Genomic DNA, 19,853 nt, shown 5'->3' with positions numbered 1-19,853 from the left:
CATTGTTTCCTTATCTGTAAAATGAGCTGGAGGTGGAGGTGGAGATGGAAAACCACTTCAGTATCTTTGTCAAGAATACTCTAAATGGGGTCACAGTCAGAAATGATTGAACAACAACAATAATAACAATAACTTGATCCTAAAGAACAGAAAAGAAAGTGAGTCATTGTGGCAAAAAAATGGAAAGTAAGTTTGGTGTAAGTAATTCTGGTGAGAATTATCCATAAGCTAAAGGAAATATTTCAGGAATGTGGTACATTGTCCTTCTGTGGTCTTCATTGCAAAGGTCTAATTACCAGTTGTGAGTGAAGTTGTTGAAGAGAATATTGTGGTATAGACCAGACTAGACACTTTTGTGGATTCAACTGTCAATTTATAATAATTTGTGTGATCTTTGATCAGTCACACACCATGCCTTAATTTCCTTAAGTATAAAATAAATGATTTGGGTTAAATAACAACCTATGTCTATTTGAGCTCTAAAGTTTGACTTTCTTCTTACTATATCACCCATTTTGACCTTTTAACTATGGTTTATTTCTAACACTAGATGTTTCTCTTTGAATATTTTCACTCAAGTTCAAAATCAAAAGAGAACTTCTATTCTCATCCTCACATCCCCAACCCACACTTTTTTGCACATCACCAATCCTAACATCATTTTTTCCCCTAGTCATAGCTCAAACTCTTAGTCATTTGGAAATTATTCATCATTCTCTATTCAGTCTCTATCTTGTTTATTCTTCCTTGGAAGGATTTTTTTTTATCCTTCCTCTTTGCTGTCACTATATCTGAAAAGACCATCATCACCACACACTTGGATTTTTGTAATAATTTCCAATTTAATTTCTCTGTGCCTCATTTCTTTTCTTTCCCCTCAACTCTCCATTGACTGTTGAATAAATTCAAACTTGGGGCAAGTTAATGTGATCAATTAATTACTGGAATTAGAGGCCCTTGGTGTGAATCCAAGCTTAGCTATTTATTTACCTATATATGGCAAAACATTTAATTTTTATTGGCCTTAATTTCCTCATATGTAAACTAGAAGATTGAATTTTATGGTACAGTAAAACCTCTGTCAGCTTCAATTTTATAATCTTTATCCAAAAATCTTCCATAACCTAATTCTAACTTATTTGTGCAATTATATCTCACATTTTTTGCTTATATATATTTTTCTGTCTCAGTCTATTGTAGTCTCTTTCCTTTGCCCTATATAGCATTCCATGAACACTCTCCTGTAGGGCTTTGTTCTCTACTTAATTCAACATTGCTGAAATATATAGCTTTATCTTATTTGTGTGTTCTTCAAACAAGGAGGAATGACCCAGTTTTAATCTGGTCTTTTCTCCTTGGTGCCTCTAGGTCACAACTAACATACCAGTTTCAGTCAGAGCTTGACTTTAGTCACGTTTTGACACTTAATTATTTTGTTTTGTTTTTCATTTTATGTAAATCTTTCTCTCAACAGAGTCTGAATACCAAAAAGCTTGTTTTATTTCTTGTCTGTTGTAACTACGGTTTTTTTATAATGCATAGCATCAGAAACCCACAACTAGAAGGGAATTTAGAAGTTATTTAGTTCAACTGCTTCATTTTATAGATAAGGAAATGAAGACCTCAAATAGTTAAGAGACTTAAGTTTATACAAGTTGTCAGTGGCAGAATTAGGTTAACATTTATGTCATGTTAACTTAAAGCTCATCACCTTTTCTGTTCCATTTAGCTGCCTAATGTAGTTTGGTCCCTATGGTAGCCATTCAAAATATATTTGTTGGATTGAATGACTTTAAACCTCAAAGTTCAGGTGTTATGAGCAGTATCCTACTTTAAATAAACATGATATTTTGAAGTTTTTCTTAAAATCTTTGCCACCATTATGGAGCATGTCCAGCATGGTGAAGTTCTTCAAAAGTTTTTTATTTGAGATTTTGATGAATGAATAAAGCTTTGAAACATTGGTGTGTCTCCTGAATTAGTTCCATAATCACTTGAAGTAGTTTAATTTAGTTATCTATCTAGGAAAAACCAAATAGATGAAAAATATCTTGTGTGCAGATACAAATGCTATTACAATGTCAATTAATTTTTTTCTTTTGCCTCTATACCCATGAGAATTACAAAGAAATTCTAAAAGTTTTTTTTATGCCAAGGGTGTAATTGTGGCACAGGATCAGAATGCAAACTTAAAATAATTACCAGAGACTCATTTTTATCAGTTTCTAAATTTTCCATATTGTTGATTATTTTACAGTTTGGATGGTGGTGAAAAAGAGGTTTAAACACAGGTAGCTGGAGGACTTCACACATTTTTAAAATGGTTCTGTTAATTATATAACAATTAGCCTGATGTCTATTAAAAGTAGAAAGGAATAGAGCAAAATTTCAAACAAGTTTTGATCTAGGATGTATATATCTTCACAAGAATTCATGTAAATAAAACACACATAATAGTAGCTAATGATTGAAAATAGCATTGACAATATGGTTTGAAATGATGCCAATAAAGGAAGTTTAATTTGTCCCCACAATTAAAGACAATGCAAATACAGATATATAGATCACCTCTTCTATTTCTTGTAAGGATGAAATAGTCATATTTATGAAAGCACTTTGTAAATTTTGAATGACTCATGTCCATATAAGGTGCTTTTTATCATTTATTTATTTATCATCATCATTATTTATTATCATCATCATTATTTTATATGAGCTTCTTCTAAATCTTAGGTAGACTTCTGCCTCTTTAAGAACTTCTGCTTTTACTGTGATCTTACTGTGATGGAGAGAACTTTCTACCTAGAGAGAGGAACTGAGGGTAGATCACAACATAGCATTTTCACTCTCTTTGTTGTGGTCTGACTGACTTCTATTCTCTCTCTCCCCACCCCTCCCCTTTTTTTTTTTTTTACTTTTTGATCTGATTTTTCTTGTGCAGCAAGATACTTGGATAAATATGTATGCTTATATTGTATTTAACATATATTTTTACCATATTTAACAAACATTGGATTACATGCCATCTAGGGGAAGGAGTGGAGGAAGGGGGGGGGAAGTGGGAACAAAAGGTTTTTCAAGCATCAATTTTGAAAAAATATCTGCATATGTTTTGAAAATAAAAACATGAATAAAAATAAATAAGTACACAAATAGAATAAAATGTAGACAATTTTGTATTTTTTCATTATGTGGTTTAAAAACAAAAACCAAAAAGTTAAAAAAAAGAGTTTCTATTTAAAAAAAAAGAAATTCTGCTTTTAAACAATAGAAATATAATATAGGCTTACAGTGATGTTCAAATTTGCGAATTGGCTTTAAAAAATGAACAAAATCTTTCAGCACTATAATGCTTAGAATTTCTAGTTACATAAGACTCAGTAATAAAATTTAAAGTCTATCATTTTTACATGACTCTCCTCCTTGGTCTCTTCTCAAGGTATATTCTAAATGCTTGGTCAGTGATGGTGTCTATTTAAATAGTTGTTCTAGAAAGAATGATGATGAAGGATTTGAAATAATGATTTCATTTAAAAGAAAACCATATGTAGTATTGTCTCCTATTTAAAATGTTCCAGACATAATCAAGATTATTATTCTGGGTCTCTAGCGATTTGTGAAAATATGTTCTTGATAATACATCTATATATGTCTTGTGGTCAATAAATATATATATCATGGCTTTTTAGATAAATGGCAGAAATTCTTCCCATAAGTCAGTGGAAACCAGGTTTCCCCATTGTTTCTCCTCCAAATTGCTACATGAAGAACAGGTATTCAATCTAAGATCCTACTAGTTCATGAGATAGGTACTTTAGGATTAGTATGATTTTCAAAAATTGATTTATATAAAGGAAGCACCAGTTACTCATCAACATAAAGCGACAATTCTTTAGATGAAAATGCCTTAGACCAGTCTTCATCTTTGGAACAAAACCCACTGGCTTCTTTTCAAATTGTATTAAGTATTTTCAAATATATATATATATATATGTATATATAAAATCGGCTATCTAAATGAAACAATGCATTTTCAGTATACAAGTTGATTAAGTTTGACTTACAACCTTACATTTTCTTTGAATGGACCCCCAAAAATTATATTTGGATTCAGGGATTTAGTTATAGAAATAATAATAACTTTGAAGTGGACAACTTAATTTGTTTTCCAATTAATTTTAAAATTTTTCAGATAGGTTTTCTTTTCTTGACTTGGTTTTTCATTTTAAAGTATTTCATTACCATAACACACACACACACACCCCTATCTATATCTATATCTATATACACACATCTTATCCAATATTGAATATTTACGTTCTTCTAAAGTCATTCAAATAAATAAAGAGATTTTAATGCAGTAGAGTTTTGTCTAATAGAAAAAGCACTGGGTCAGCCACTAAGAAGCCTAGGTTCTATGTCTTTGCATCTCCTGAGCCCCAGTCTCACATCAGTAAAATGCTGTGTGACATAGAGATAATTACATTTATTTCTCAGGGCTCAATTTCTTCTTTTCAGTTTCTGGGACTGTTTCTTTGTTGCAAAAGGAGAATCCTGGACTATATGATCTCTCTGTACTTTTGCACCTCTAATTTTGCTTTTGTCTTTTAAAAGCTAATTAAAGGAAGCTATCTTATGGATTGTTGTGCTTTTATATTGTAACCAGCTATCTAGGATTATTTTGATTTTTCATTCTGCTGTCTCTTGGGTGAAAACTACATCTTTATCCTCTCTCAATTTATGATGAACTATATAATTATGGCAGCTAGGAGATCCAGTGTTTAGAATGCCAGACCTGGAGTCTCTGTAAAACCCTTCTTCCTGAATTCAAATCTGGCCTCAGACAATTATTAACTGGGCAAATCACTCTGTTTGCCTCAGTTTCCTCATATGGAAAATGAACTGGAGAAGGAAATGACAAACCACTCCAGTATCTTTGCCAAGAATACCTCAAATGGCGTCACTAAGAGTTGGACATGACTGAAAATGACTGAACGACAACCAAAATGTAATTATAAAAGTTTATAATTCAAGGTCAGTAAATATATTACATGTAACTAACGTTTCATGATTTAGAAGAAATCAATTGTAGGTAATGTCATTTCAGTGGCTATCAAGATTGAAGTGGATAGAAGATGCTTAGTGCCTGTCACGTAGTAGGCTTTAATAAATGCTTGTTGACTAAAATGATATTTAAACAAGAATTGAAAATTGAAAATAAAAAGGGCATAGAATCACAGTTTTTTTTTGTAAAAGTTGTCACTTTGCCACTCTAGTGAAATTTATGGATTAATAAAGTACATACATTAATAAAGTACATAAAGTTATAAGGAGAACCAATTATATTAAAATATATTATCCATATATTTTTAAAAATAAATTCATGTACTTTAGTCCATTATGTACTCCAACATGTATTCCCAGAAATGATCACTTTTTAAAATTTAACCTATTAAGCTTTTCCTGAAGACCTCCAATAAATAAAAATAAATGAGCTCATATTTGTTTAGAATTTTAAACATTATAGATAGCTTTAAACATATTTTTCATTGATCAATCATTTCAATAGTGTCTGACTCTCTGTGACCCTATTTTGGGTTTTTCTTAGCAAAGATACTGAAGTGATTTGCAATTTTCTTGTCCTGCTCATTTCACAGGTGAAGAAACTGAGGCAATGAGAGTTAAGTGATTTGCCCAGGATTACACACAGTTAATGTATGTGTGATATCACAGATCTGAACTTAGGAAGACGAGTCTTTCTGATTCTAAGTGCAATGCTCTAACAACTATACCACCTAACTACCCTCTTTAGTTATATTACTTGATTCTTCCTATTCTATGGACCTTTGTTTATTTAATAAAATTTAAAGGATTTTAGTGAGAGATAGGATGTCTAACTCGAGGTGGCCATGATTTCATGACTTTTGCAGTGGTAGGGGGAATGGTTGTTTATGTTGCTTTATTGATGCCATCATTTAAACCTTCTGCCTTTATAGTTTTAACAAATTATAGCATGTTAGGAATTTTTTAGATTTCTTTTTTCTGGATATTTGGACAAAATTAAGCCATTGCAATAGTTATCATTACCCTTGATGTATTTGTAATTTAAAATGAAGAGTACATTGTCCTTAGAATTGATCCTGCATTCATAGGCACTAATTAGTTAAGTTAAACACTTTAGTTATATCTTTTTATATAGTACTTCATAGTCTAATGGATCATTGGATTCCTAGTCATGTTGCTAATATCTACTAGTTTAGGAATCTTGGGGAAGTCATTTAAACTCTGTGAACTTTAATTTCCTTATCTGGAAAATGAAATAATAAAAACTATTGTTGTGAGCTTTGGTTGAGAGTGTGTGTGTGTATGTGTGTGTGTGTGTGTGTGTATGTAAAAGCATCATTAAATTTATTAAAGCATACATTATTTCTTTTAGTTTCTCAGTTTGATTTTCCTTTTCTTTGAAATCATATCTCAACCTGTAATATTTTTTAATGATTTCTGTTTGGAAAATAATTACATCACCCCTATGAAACCTTTATTTACTTACATCATTACAACATAGCTCTCATTTGAATCAAAAAGTAGAAGTCAAAATAGTTCCGAAATTTTGTTCAGTTTCTCATTTGGATGATACTTCAGGATATGCTGGGAACATGAAAGAATCATCTTCTACATAATTGGAACACCAACCCTGAAGTCAGGAGGACCTGATTTTAAATCTGGCCTTAGACATTTAACACTTCCTAGTTGTGTGACCCTGGGCAAGTCACTTAAACTCAATTGCCTGAGCCACTCCCCAAAAAATGGATCATCTTCTATTAACTCTAGCTTAATAGGATTGCATATAAAGGCACTCATTGCATAAAGTAATTTAAATGGATTTAGGCTATGATTTGGGGGCTAAGATTTACTTTCCTTATAATAATTCTATTTTATTGGCAGAACTCTGTAAACATGATTAGAATAGTTTCCCCCAAGGCATGGTAAATTTGGATGATCACCATGATTTGGTTCTTCCCTTTTTCCCAGTGACTTTAGAAGAATATAAGAGCGTAGGAAAAGATTGTTCTGCCAACTGTTGATTAAAAATTATTCAAGATTAATATATACATACATATGTGCATATATATATATATATATATGTATGTGTATATATATATATATACTATTACCCTTTGTGTCTTCCTATCCATCACCATATTAAAAAATAGTGCAGTTGTCTTCCAAATAGACCTCTCAGTTCACCTTTTTTAAAAGCTAGTTTCTTCAGAGTTATTTTTATTAATTTTATTTTACTTACATTAAAAAAAATTGGGGTGGGGGTCTATAACTGATGAAATATCCTCAAATAGCATAAATGTATAATGGAAACTTAATTGTGGAATGCTAAATTACAGATTATTTGAAAAGATTATGAAGTACAGGAGAAATGGTGCTGAACTTGAAGTCCAAAGATCTGGGTGCCAAGTCAAGTACCCTTTTAATTAACACTGGCCAGATCAGCTAATTTCTATAAACAAATTGATTTCCTCATCCATAAAATGGATAAAATAGTAATTCTTCAACTACTTTGCAGCTATGCGAACAGAATACTGGATCTGGAGCTAGAAATAACTGAATTCAAATCCAACCATATATAAATACTAGCTATATGAAGAAATCTTTACTCCTGCCTTGATTTCTTCAACTATAAAATGGGAATGATAATGTATCTAATTCCAAGGATTGGTGTGAGGATCAAATGCGGTAATATTTATAAAGTGCTTTGCAAATCTTAAAGTTCTATAGAAATAATACTATGTAACAGGATTGGTGTGAATATTAAATAACATGCGTTATGGGATGATAGCATTTTGTAAATCATTACACATGACGGGTATAAATTGTGGTGATGGTATTAGATGGATGAAAAGAAATAAACTGACATATATATATTTTTAAATTTCTGCTGTTTTCTACCCCTTCCTTCCCTCAGGACTCTGAAGGAGTAGAAATTATGTTAGGAGTTTGTGCAAGTGGTCTTTTGATATATCGAGACAGACTCCGAATAAACAGATTTGCCTGGCCAAAGGTTCTGAAAATTTCTTACAAAAGGAACAATTTTTACATAAAAATCAGACCAGGAGAGGTAAGCAAATATGTGTTAAACATTTCTATTGGGTAAGTTATTGATATCTTGGGCAAATTGAATCTTCATCACTAATACATTTATAATCAATTCCAAATACCTGGAAGAATTTGTTGTAACTTTTATGATAATCAGGAATATGCTAAAACATTTCTTTCATATGTGTTCTCTTATATCCTATTTTTTCAATCTTACAGTTTGTTTCCAAGAATTGTCATAGAATCATAGAATTTCACAGTTCAAAGGGACTTCTGAAGTCTATAATGAATTTCAATCAAAGATTTCTTTTACAAACCTATCTGACAGGGATCATTCATTCTTCATTTGAAGACATGTGATGCTAGGAGGCCTATTAGATCCTGAGGCAGTCCATTACACATCAGTACAACTCTGTTATTTAAATGTAAACTATAAGCATTTCTCTTATTTCTGTCATCTAATACCAAGCAAAGGAAGTTCAAGACATCTATCTTGTGATTCTGATGTCATCTCTGGAACTTCTGAAAAACATTTAATTTTTCTTTCTGAGTCTCTTTACGAACTGAATTTTCTCAGTCCTCATTCTCATTGACCTCTATGAAGGTTTTTATACCATCAGCACCTCTTTCTCCTGTTTATTTTCTTTTCCTTTAATTTCTATGACATTATTCTCTCCTACTTCTCTTCTCATCTATTTGATCACTTCTCATTATCTTTTACTGAACCATTATTCAACTTCTCTTTAACCACATCTTCATCCTTTGTCGTTTTTTCTCCTTCATAGTTTCTATCTTTTCTTGATCTCATCTACTCAATTAGGTTCAACATATTTTTCTCAGTTGAATACCAGATATTTATTCAGCTCTTATTCTCACTCCTAAATTCTAGCTTCACACCAACTACCTGTTAGATATCTTCATATGGACACTTCATTAGACATATCATCTCCAGAGGTAGAAATTGAACACATCTTGATTCCTACAACTCAGTCTTCTTTCTATACCATATTCTATCCAAAACATCTATAGATATCTATATATATATCTATCTGTATCCTTGCAGAATTATTAACTTTCTTCAAAATTGACTTCAGATGCCATATCCAATACAAAGCATTTCCTATACTTTTCCCCAGCCCAAAAGCCATCCCCAATTGTTACTACTTACTGGAAATTACCTTATGTTTATTTATACATGTACATTTTGTACCCCATTCTCCACCCCCAGCAAAAATAATGTAACCTCCTTGAGGGAATGGAACCAATGCCTTTTTTTGGTTTTAGAATCTTCATTACATGGCATACTGCATTGTAAATGATTTTTGCTTAATAGACAATTCCTGAATTGTGTTGTATTCAGGCTAAAACTGCCTATATCCCTCAATAGTTCTTTTATAACATGATTTTAAATCTCTTGACCATTGTAACCAGTTTCTCAGACATATTGCAGCTTACCTTTTCTAAATTGTTTTTCATCAAAGTGATCAAATACAGATATGATGATGCCAGGATCCAGTGCAATAGGATCATGTTTGTCTTCATTTTGAACATCATAATTTTGATCAGAAAGCAGAAAATCTGTACCATTGACTCTCATAGTGCTTATAGTCCACTAACAGCTTAAAAGGAACTGTTGTTTAGGGATATTTCCTTTATCCACTATTTGTTTGTTTCTGTTTTTTATTGTGAATATAGGATTTTACACTGAAATGAGATAATGTATGTAAAACATTTTTCTAACCTTTATGATGTTATATAAATAGTAGCTATTAATATCACTATTACATTTGATCTTATTAGAATTGTTCATCCTTCTAACTTATTAAGAGCTTTTTAAATTCCAATTTTGTCACACATCACTTTGGTGATTGCTTACAACTTTATGTCATCTGCTAATCTGACAAGCATTCATTTATTCTTTAAAGCTAGTAATTAATTTTTTTAATTGAATAGAATTGGGCTAAGAACAACAATCTTTATGACATTCACTACAAACTTCATTCCATACTGAGACATATTCATTGATCAGTATTTGAGATTCCACCAATCAATTACTTCTAAATCCACTGAACCAGATAATCATCCTATAAATTTGCTAAAACCAAAATATAATATGACCTTGGAATTCCTCTATTCTAACAAATTAACTAACTACATGTATAAAGGAAATATGTAGTCTGGGATGGTTTTATCTTCCTATAATACAAGTAGAAATTAATAAGGGCTTGTGATCACTGCTTCCCTGTATAAAATAGTACACACACACACACACACACACACACACACACATTTTTAATTTTGAGTACATTATTACTTAATAGGTAAGTTTTTTTTTTTTTTTTTTTTTTTTTTTTTTTTTTTTTTGCTGAGGCAATGGGGGTTAAGTGACTTGCCCAGAGTCACATAGCTAGGAAGTTAAATGTCTAAAACCATATTTGAACTCAGGTCCTCCTGACTTCAGAGCTGGTATTCTATCTACTGCACCACCTAGCTGCCCCAATATCATAGTTTTTAAAAGAAAGATTTATAGACTGATGGAATCCTAAATATTGATCAATGAATATGTCTAATATGGAATGAATCTTGAAAACTGTTCTTCAAACTATTTATTTCTAATGGCAATTCCATTATGGAGAAAATATATACCACTACTTTTTAAAAAGCAAGAGAAATAAAGAAATTTTTTTTTAAACTACAGAATTTTATGTAGATAAAAATAAAAGATGTAGGTTTTTTTTAAAAAGGTTTTTTCCTATATATTTAAGTTGAAATTACAGTAATTTTATTTAATAAATGTAACCTAGAGGCAACATCATAGAAACGAATGCTAATATACACATAGACATAAATGCACTCAATGGTATCTTTGCCTGTTGGAGAATGGTTTATGCGGTCACCTGTGCATTATTCCTTACATGGTAAATGAGAATACAGAACACAGTTATCTGGAACATCATGCTTTTCTATCTCAGTCATTCCCAGAGGCTCTAATCAAACCTTAATAGCTCAAGGAGAATAAAGAACAGTTCAAACCAGGCTGAATTTGTATGTCTTCTCTCTTATCTGTCCCTTTCATTGTTGGCCATATGAACCACTTTGCTAATGACCTGTTTTTACAGGAAACGAGTGGAGAATTGAGTGAAAAAAAGATATATTGAGATGAATGAGGACATTCAAAAAATTTATATGGTTCAAAAGTAGTGATGGATTGTTAATGTTTATGATTACTGCCCTCTGGTGGTCTATAGGGTAGTATTATCAATTCAATTGAGCAAACATCAAAATAAAATCTAGACACAATGAAATCTTGTCTAATTTTAGTGAAGTATTCAAAGAATATGAAATCATTCTGAAAACTACACAAAATTTTGGACTTAAAAAAAAAGAACTTTGAACTTATACAGTGGAGATCAAAATATCTCACATTTGTTGAGATAATTCATGTTAGATCAAATTTAGCCACCAAATAAACAGAATATATATTGTTCAGTAAAGAATAAAATTGAAGAATTTCACAGAATCCTTAGGAATTTTATTCACTAAGCTTTTATGCATATATGATTTGTATGTAATGATTTTCTGAAGGAAGATTTTAGGTCCTCTTAAGTTTGAGGTATAGAAGATTATTACAAGGAAGAGACATTCCTGTGAAAACTGACTTTATTTAAAAGCTTAAAAATATATGAAAACCACTATAAATTTGATGTGTTAAATATAATTATTTGAGAATTCTAATTATCTTTGCAAACTTTTCAAGTCTATTATATTTGTGTAATAGAAACCATTATATATACTTTTTAAATTAAAAAATCAATTTTCAGTTGAAGCTTTTTTCCCCCTTCTTTCATCTAGTTTGAACAATTTGAAAGCACCATTGGGTTTAAGTTGCCAAACCATCGGGCTGCAAAGCGTTTATGGAAAGTATGTGTTGAACACCACACATTTTTCAGGTAAGTAGAGACCTTTTATTTCTATTTTTTACAGCTGTAGAATAATTCAGCTAATGAAGCAAATTGTAAGCAATTAATTGTGCTAAGGAAGATTTCTTAGAGGAAGAAATATATTTAAAATTCAGAAGTAAGTATTTCTTTACCAACTAAAAAATTAGTGATTTGCAAACAATTAGTTTGGGAGCTCATTTACATTTTTATAATGAAGTTTTCATCACTTTTCCAACTTTTCATAATTTCTACCTTAGCCTTTTCCTTGGCACTATTTCTAGAATCCTGTTCTTTCTCTTTTATAATATAATCTTTTTTTCCTCAGACAATTTCTTACATTATTTTTTTGAAATTTATTCACTACTACTACTTCTTATGTGTATAATAAATAATAAAACTCTGCCCATAAAAACCAATATATGAAGCCTGAGATGTTCTGGTTTGGGAAGTATCTGCTTTAGATCATTAACATTACCTAATTGCTTTTTGTTCTTCAGAGAAATGGCATTGGAATTGAATTGTACTCCTTTTGTTAAATCAGTTTTCTTAGCTTGATGTATAAATAAAAGTTTGTTGAAACTGCAGAAGAATCTATAGTATTTCATTTTCCATAAGACTGTCTTGTTGGGAGTGGAGAGGAGAGGGAGAAAGAGAATTATTAATGATGATTTTCACCCCAATACTTCTTAGGCTCTTGTTACCAGAAGCACCGCCAAAGAAATTCCTTACCTTGGGTTCCAAATTCCGCTATAGTGGCAGAACACAAGCCCAAACTAGAAGAGCTAGTGCACTGATAGACCGGCCAGCACCTTATTTTGAGCGTTCTTCTAGCAAACGGTACACAATGTCTCGCAGCCTGGATGGGGGTAAGAGTTATTGACTAACTTCAGAACTATCACTAGTTATGATCAAGATTGGGCTCAAGAAAAAGTCACAATTTTTTTTTTTATAAAAGCACATTTCCTTATCATGTGTCAAAGGAAAAAATGTTATATATGACTGGATGATAATTTTTAAAATAGCAAGTGTTCCTGAAGCCTTAATTTATATATTTTCCAGTTTCATATAGATCAAAATGTAGACAAGGGGGTGTAGGAAATAAAGAACTCAGCTTCTTCGTGGTAGAGTACCCTGTTTTGATAGGGATAGGATTGAAACTGTGATTTCATTGGTATAGGGAAATTCCCTCTGCCAATGTATATCAGCATCTGGGAATTGCCTGAGAAAGGTTAAGTGGTTAGTCCAGTGCTATACATTTGGTATATAATAGAGATTTGACTCTAGGTCTTCCTAACTCCAATGCTAGTTTTCTAACTACTCAGAATTTATTGAAATTAAGGAAATTATTTGAAAAAAAGAAATTAAGGAAATTTTTGATTCATGAGACAGATGTGTTGTAATAGCAAAAAATGACAGTCATAGAACTATATGAGTTTGTTTTCAAGTCAACCCTAAATAAATCTTCAAAGCAAGGTTGTTGACAATTCCAGAAAGTTCTAGAAAGTGTGTTACATGTGTGCTTTCAAGTAATAAATATAATTTAGTTTTTATAATTGACCAATAATAGTGGATAGAAATGATCATACTACTAGTCTAAATTGACTGTTATAAAAACTATATTAAGGGTTTGAAACTAATGTCATTTGTTGTAAACAAAAGAACTGCTTAATAATCAAACAAGCCTAAGGATATTACCCACTATTGGTGATTAAGTCAAATGAATGTATGATGAAATTTTACTGGTATATGATTGTTTCCAGAATTCCTTTTAAATAATGTTATATGTATTGTAGGTACTTTTTCTACCTCTCAACCCTTCTCTTCCTCTTCTACTTATACTCAATTGTTGTAGAAGAGAAATATTAGATGCATATCTAAGGGAAAACTCAGAATTTATTTCCACCTAGAAACACTGTTGTCTATGATAGATAATTCAATACTATTCAGATATGATCATTGATGAAATTAACATTTATGTTATGCTCCAAAATATATTGTCACCATTGGTAGCATTGTTTGTTTGGGGAAATTTATTCTATATTAGAAATAATCGATTTAAATTTGTACTTTTAGAACACATCCCTATTCCCTGTCCGCAATTTGGGATTGCCAAAAATTGGATATAGATTAGAATATTCCAATTACTTTTTCTAGCTTAATAATATTCATTTCTCTCTGCTCACACTGGTATTCTCACTTGACTTTCTTAATCAAAGAATCTGAATTAGGTCTTTTATATTAAAAACATCTAAGAAATCTAAGTTATTGAAATCATGTCTTTTGAAATTTTATTTCAACGTTTGATATTTTTGTTATGTTTTCTTAAGAGAACATGTTTGGTTTGAATGTGGTTGTAGTAATGATTTTGGTATGATGTTTGTTGCTAAGAAAGGGAAAAACATTGTCAGTATATGTGCTAATAACATCCTATCTCTTCCTCTCCCTGCCCAAAAATGATGTTAGTATGTCTTGTCTCTCATGGATTGGGATTGTGCTGATTGCAAGCTGGGAAATGCATGTTGAAGCATAAATTGCTTTTTTACCTAGCTGCATTGTATTTAAGATAGCAAGTCCAGAGAAATATCAGGAGTTAAAAAAAACTTTTTGAAATCTTTTAAAGGAACTTTTAAGATTTAGGAATGTACTCTGAAGAAAAATGAGTGTTTAGTGAAATGATTTTTCTATTACAAGGATTTTAAGAATCCTTTTCTGCCATTTTGTTTTAATATCCAAAGGTCTTTAAATCAAATACCTATTACAATTCATTATTTTTGTTTGTTTAATTAATGTGTATTTGGAGACAGATTTTGTTAAGCTTTATGATCTTCAAGTCCTAAAATGATTAACACTAGATTTTTTGCAATTTGATTGGGTCTTTTTAATTATTTTTTTTTCACAATTTAAAAGGACATTTCTTAAATCTTAGATGCTCTGCATGCATTGCATTTGCATGGCTTCCATTTAGCATCTGTTTGTGGATAATTCCCGAATGTAATACAAATGCCTGTTTCCTTTCGTTGCCGCCAGGTTACATTGCAATGGAGATTTCAGTGTTTCTCGTCTTATTTGATCAGTTACCACCTGTTCTATTCATCTCTGGCTAGATAGTGGTGTTTAATTATCATGATGACTTTAATATATGGGGATTATGTTTCCAGGTATCCTGGGGACGTTTTTTAATAAAGATCATTACTAATATAATACTTGTTAATGGAAGGCATTTCCAAAAATTCTAGTAATTTTTTTTTCAACCTAACACCATTTCCTAGCCTTGGATATTGAAGCAAATATATCTGCTAAAAAGAACTGGCATTGAATGGGCTGAACTATAGGAGTTGCAGCTTGGTAATCTGATTGTCTATTAGAGGAGGGGTCAACTCAGGCTTTTCCTCCTGTATTTTCCAGTTGCTTAAATCTTTAGAGCTCTTTCTTTCAGAATATTACTTACCAGTGAGCATGGGGATTGGCTAAAATCATTCTGATCATTGTATGTATTAAGCACTTAAAAAATTTGAAACATGAGTATACAAAATATAGAAAAGCTATGTGTGCCCTAAGTAGCAAACTTTATCAGCCAATTTTCCAAGCTTTCTGATATGTGGGGAAATTTTTATAATAATTGTGATATTTTTAACTTGTCTTTTAATATTATACAGAATTAACTATTTCAGATTTTTTTATATTTGCCTTTAGCATCAGTGAATGAAAACCATGAAATATACATGAAGGATTCTATGTCTGCTGCAGAGGTTGGTACTGGCCAGTACGCCACGACAAAGGGCATCTCTCAGACCAACTTGATAACAACTGTGACGCCAGAGAAAAAGGCAGAAGAAGAGCGTGATGAGGAAGAGGACAGGAGGAAAAAGGCTGAGGAAGTCACTCCAGTCTCAGCAATACGGCATGAGGCAAAGGTAGATTTTTCTAGGCTTCTTCTGCAGTTTTACACTGTTCTGGGGACTATCAAGGCATTATTAGAGGAAGTAAGCAAATAATGGATTAAGTCATGGGATGACTCACATTTATTTTAACATTAGCCATATAAATGTTGTCAACTTCATCCATTCACTTATTTTTACAACTCTTTTGCTTCTGAAATAATTTTTTTTAAACAACTGAGGTTCTGTGTAAGACTTTCAACAACTAACTTGATAGCATCTCTAAGATTTGATTTTATGATAGCTATATAATACATGGGGGATAACAATATGTGATTTTTATTCCTAATTTAGACTCAAATAGTTGTTTTCCTGCATTTTTTCTGGCCCCATTTTTTTATTCCACTACTAAGTTTACTTGTTTTTTCTGCTAACAAAGATACGAAATTGTCATTCCTCTTTTTTTATGTATTGAGTAACTACAGTTTGTACATTTATCTGCCATCTCTTTCCATGGATCTTATAAATGCAAAATAGTATGATGCTAGTAAGACACCTCTATTTGAGGACCACGCAAAATCTATAGAAAACCTCATCACCCAAAAATGACTATTAGTGGTGCACAGTTTGGCCACAGCCACCTAGCAAGCATGCAATCATCACAGCAATTAATGACTGTGAATTAATTAGGGAAATCAAAACAGAAAAAAAGGGTACATAAGAAGCTAATTTGAACCTAGAGGCAAACCTCTTCCTCTTTATTATTATAATAGTTATTTTTATTATTCTATTGATTAGTGCTTGCTATGTGTTTACTCTGTAAGTTTTCTTTTTCTGATGATTTATATTTCAGGCACTGTAAGACAACCTTCCAACTTGAACTTTATAAATTAACTTGAACATTATAAATCTTGTGAGAAATTTGATAAATAAGTAAGAGCAAGGAGCAGGAGAGTGGTACTTCTTAAATGAGTAGAACTATGAAACGAACACTGGTTGTTGACATACATTGAAATTAAAATCATTACTTTTAGGATCAAATAGCATCTGATTATGTCCATTAGTGGAGATATTTTGAACTTTAGAAGAACCCTCCCCCCCCAAAGAGTACATAGAATTGTAGTCTTTCAGATAGGTACTCTTCAAATACAAATGATTAATATAGTGGATAATAACATAAGATTTTATAGTCAAATGCAATTCTGATATTTTTTTCCAGTGACAATTTCTAATAAGAATGCTTCTAAATAAGGGCCTAGAATGTTTGAGTATACTAAGTTAAATTAAATGTTGATCTCATCTGTTACTTTTCTACAAACTAGTAAGAGGTGATTTTCCTAAATGGCATGTTTTCTTGGATTGAGTGAATAGATATTAAAATGTAGTTAAAATATAGAAAATAAGACATGAATTTTCAGATTATTTGTAGTCTTCCTTAAAGATATTCATTATAATGTTAAGAACTTAAACTTTATAAACTTCAAGTTTATTTAATATTTTATTACTTCATTTGAACTTATCTGTAAATAAGCCAGTGATTAGGTGTTTTTTTTTTTTTTTTTTAAGAAATTGAGGTAATCTAGCTGAATGATAGTTATATGCTAATTGTTTTGCTAGCTTTGTGCTGTTTATGGCAGCTGTACAATTTGAATACACTTAACAACATTCTTTTTAGATGACTTTAAAATAGTCACTTAGTGGGAATGGTTTTTAAAGCAAATACTAATTGTATTAACTAAAACATGTGGCAGTAGGGCATATTCATTTTTGATATAAACCAATCCACAAAATCTAGTGGTTTTGGAATGTTTTATATGGATGAGAATTGATTAGAATTGTGGCTGAAATGTACCCAAGGGAAATAATAATATCCATCATAAACATGGCAAAACCATGTATCCTAAAAGCCTATTCATTGGGGTGGATGAAACATTTTTACCTTTCCAGACATTGACATGGACCCAGTGACTGAAACCTACTAACCCTTTCTTATAATCCTTCATTCCTGAACATTTTTCAGAAAGCATTTTATTATATACTGAGGCCCAAAAGCATGGACTAACTGAATTTTACTTGTCCCTTACATCCCTTGATCTTTTATCTTAGTTATTACTTTTAAAATACTGCTGCAGAGTTTTGTTTTCAGAAATCATTTCACCCCAAATTTCAGTGAGTTGTTCTGATGGAGAGGTTTTGTAAAATATTGCACAATATATGCCGAGAATACTTCTGTGAAGCCAATCTATTAGTCATTTTTCAGAGGCATTAGTTGAGACGTTATTCTAACTTCCTATGACAGAAAAAATAAAAGAAGTTCAGATTACCTCACGTTGCTAGAAAATGCTTCTCTGCCTGACTGACCCAGTTTCCAGGCTTTTTGCTTTCCCATCTCTCCACATTTCTCAGAATTTGACAGAGCAAGCCTGGGGGACAATGCCGTAAATGGGTCTTACTAATCCAGGATATGCACTGTTCCTAAGTAGGGCCTCAAAATTATAACTATACATAGGGTTAGGCTTGAAAATAAATACTGATTCATTAACATGGTGGTACATACATAAACCCTGTGTCAAAGACGTGTTCCTTTCAGGAAGCTAAAGGAAAGGGAAGATGCTTTGGATATAGTCTACTCTGGAAGTCATTTGGGATAAAGACTCAAATGCCTGAAATAGCCTGCCACTGCCCTGACCCAGATTTTATTGAGAGGCCACTTGAGTCAACATGGTTTTCTCACCCATTATTGGATACCTCCTGTTTTAGATGCCAATGCATGGTTGTGTAAAATGCTGAATACTGCTTTCTATTTGGGATTTGAGCACAAGTGATACCTATATGCTTTAAAAAATGTTTATAATAATTACACAAGCTATTTAGTATACATGAAGTCCCTTTTGTATTGGAAATTTTTTGTAAAATTACTCATTTGTTTTCAAAGTGAAATTTCCTTTAATCTATTTCAGTTGTTACAAGTTTTACCTGTAATTTTTTTTTCTTTATTTATTAAGAACAAGATTCACAAAAGTATTGGCATAAAAAAAGACTACACTTCCCAATGGGAGTCTTTGAATTAAGAATACTAATAATGATAGTATATCATATTATTAATTTTTTTATTAAAAAACTTTACAATTAATTTCTTCATGTTCTAAATCTTTTGAGACAGAGTAGATAGTGTTTTACAAATGGTAAAATTGCAGTACAGAGAGATTATATTTTATTATAATTTGTGCAAGTTCCCACTATGGTGGACCTAAAGCTAGAACCCAGATTTTCATTATTCCCAAAAGGAAAAGGAATAAAATTTTTTAGAGTTTAATGTATGGCATGCACTGAGTTAAATGCTTATTTTACAAATATTCCCTCTTTTGATCCTCATAAAAACCTGTGAGATAATGGTGCCGTTATTATTATTTCTATGTTATATTTGAGAAAATCTGAGAAAACAAAGGTTATATGATTTATCCAGTATCATACAGCTAATAAGTATCTAAGGCCAGATTTGAACTCAAATTTCCTGGTTCCCTGTTCAGCCTTCTATCTTTGAGTCTCTGCCTCTGAACAGAGCATTGTTTTTTCCACTAGATCTTAATGAGATTTTGATAAATTAAATGATGGGTGTATCTTTGTATTGAACAATTCAAACAGCCAATATCAGAATGAAATGTAATGAGACTTCCTGACACATTGCATTGAAGTTGAATCTTTCTTTGGATACCCTGGACTAATCTAAGACAAGAGATCATCCATGGAAATACTTGTTCTTATTCTATTAAAAATGACTGAAGATAAGGTAAAAAAGTGTTCTCTTTATGAGCTAAACATTACACCAGTGAGACAAACTAAGAAACATATATTAATTTTTACTATCTCTTTTTATCACAATTTTCCTTATTAATTTCTTAATACCCGTTGCTGTTTTCATTTA

The 19,853-nt window shown here is 31.4% G+C and overlaps 1 protein-coding gene across 12 annotated transcripts in view; it reads left to right on the top strand.

Moving 5' to 3' along the window:
- EPB41L3 (erythrocyte membrane protein band 4.1 like 3) overlaps window positions 1–19,853 on the top strand; it is a 175,629-nt gene that overhangs the window by 130,807 nt on the left and 24,969 nt on the right. For 7 of the 12 annotated variants that reach the window (XM_051970410.1, XM_051970409.1, XM_051970411.1 and 4 more), the window contains 4 exons: window positions 7,979–8,131; window positions 11,962–12,059; window positions 12,741–12,916; window positions 15,744–15,964. In XM_051970410.1, coding sequence (XP_051826370.1) covers window positions 7,979–8,131; window positions 11,962–12,059; window positions 12,741–12,916; window positions 15,744–15,964 — 648 coding nt within the window. The remainder of the gene's footprint in view (window positions 1–7,978; window positions 8,132–11,961; window positions 12,060–12,740; window positions 12,917–15,743; window positions 15,965–19,853) is intronic. The other 5 variants (XM_051970412.1, XM_051970415.1, XM_051970420.1 and 2 more) reach the window with 1 other exon arrangement.

The sequence above is a fragment of the Antechinus flavipes genome, chromosome 1 (assembly GCF_016432865.1).
Source record: "Antechinus flavipes isolate AdamAnt ecotype Samford, QLD, Australia chromosome 1, AdamAnt_v2, whole genome shotgun sequence".
In the NCBI taxonomy this organism is placed as follows: Eukaryota; Metazoa; Chordata; class Mammalia; order Dasyuromorphia; family Dasyuridae; genus Antechinus; species Antechinus flavipes.
The sequence above is the reverse complement of the archived record's forward strand: the minus strand, read 5'-3'. Positions and strand labels throughout refer to the sequence as shown.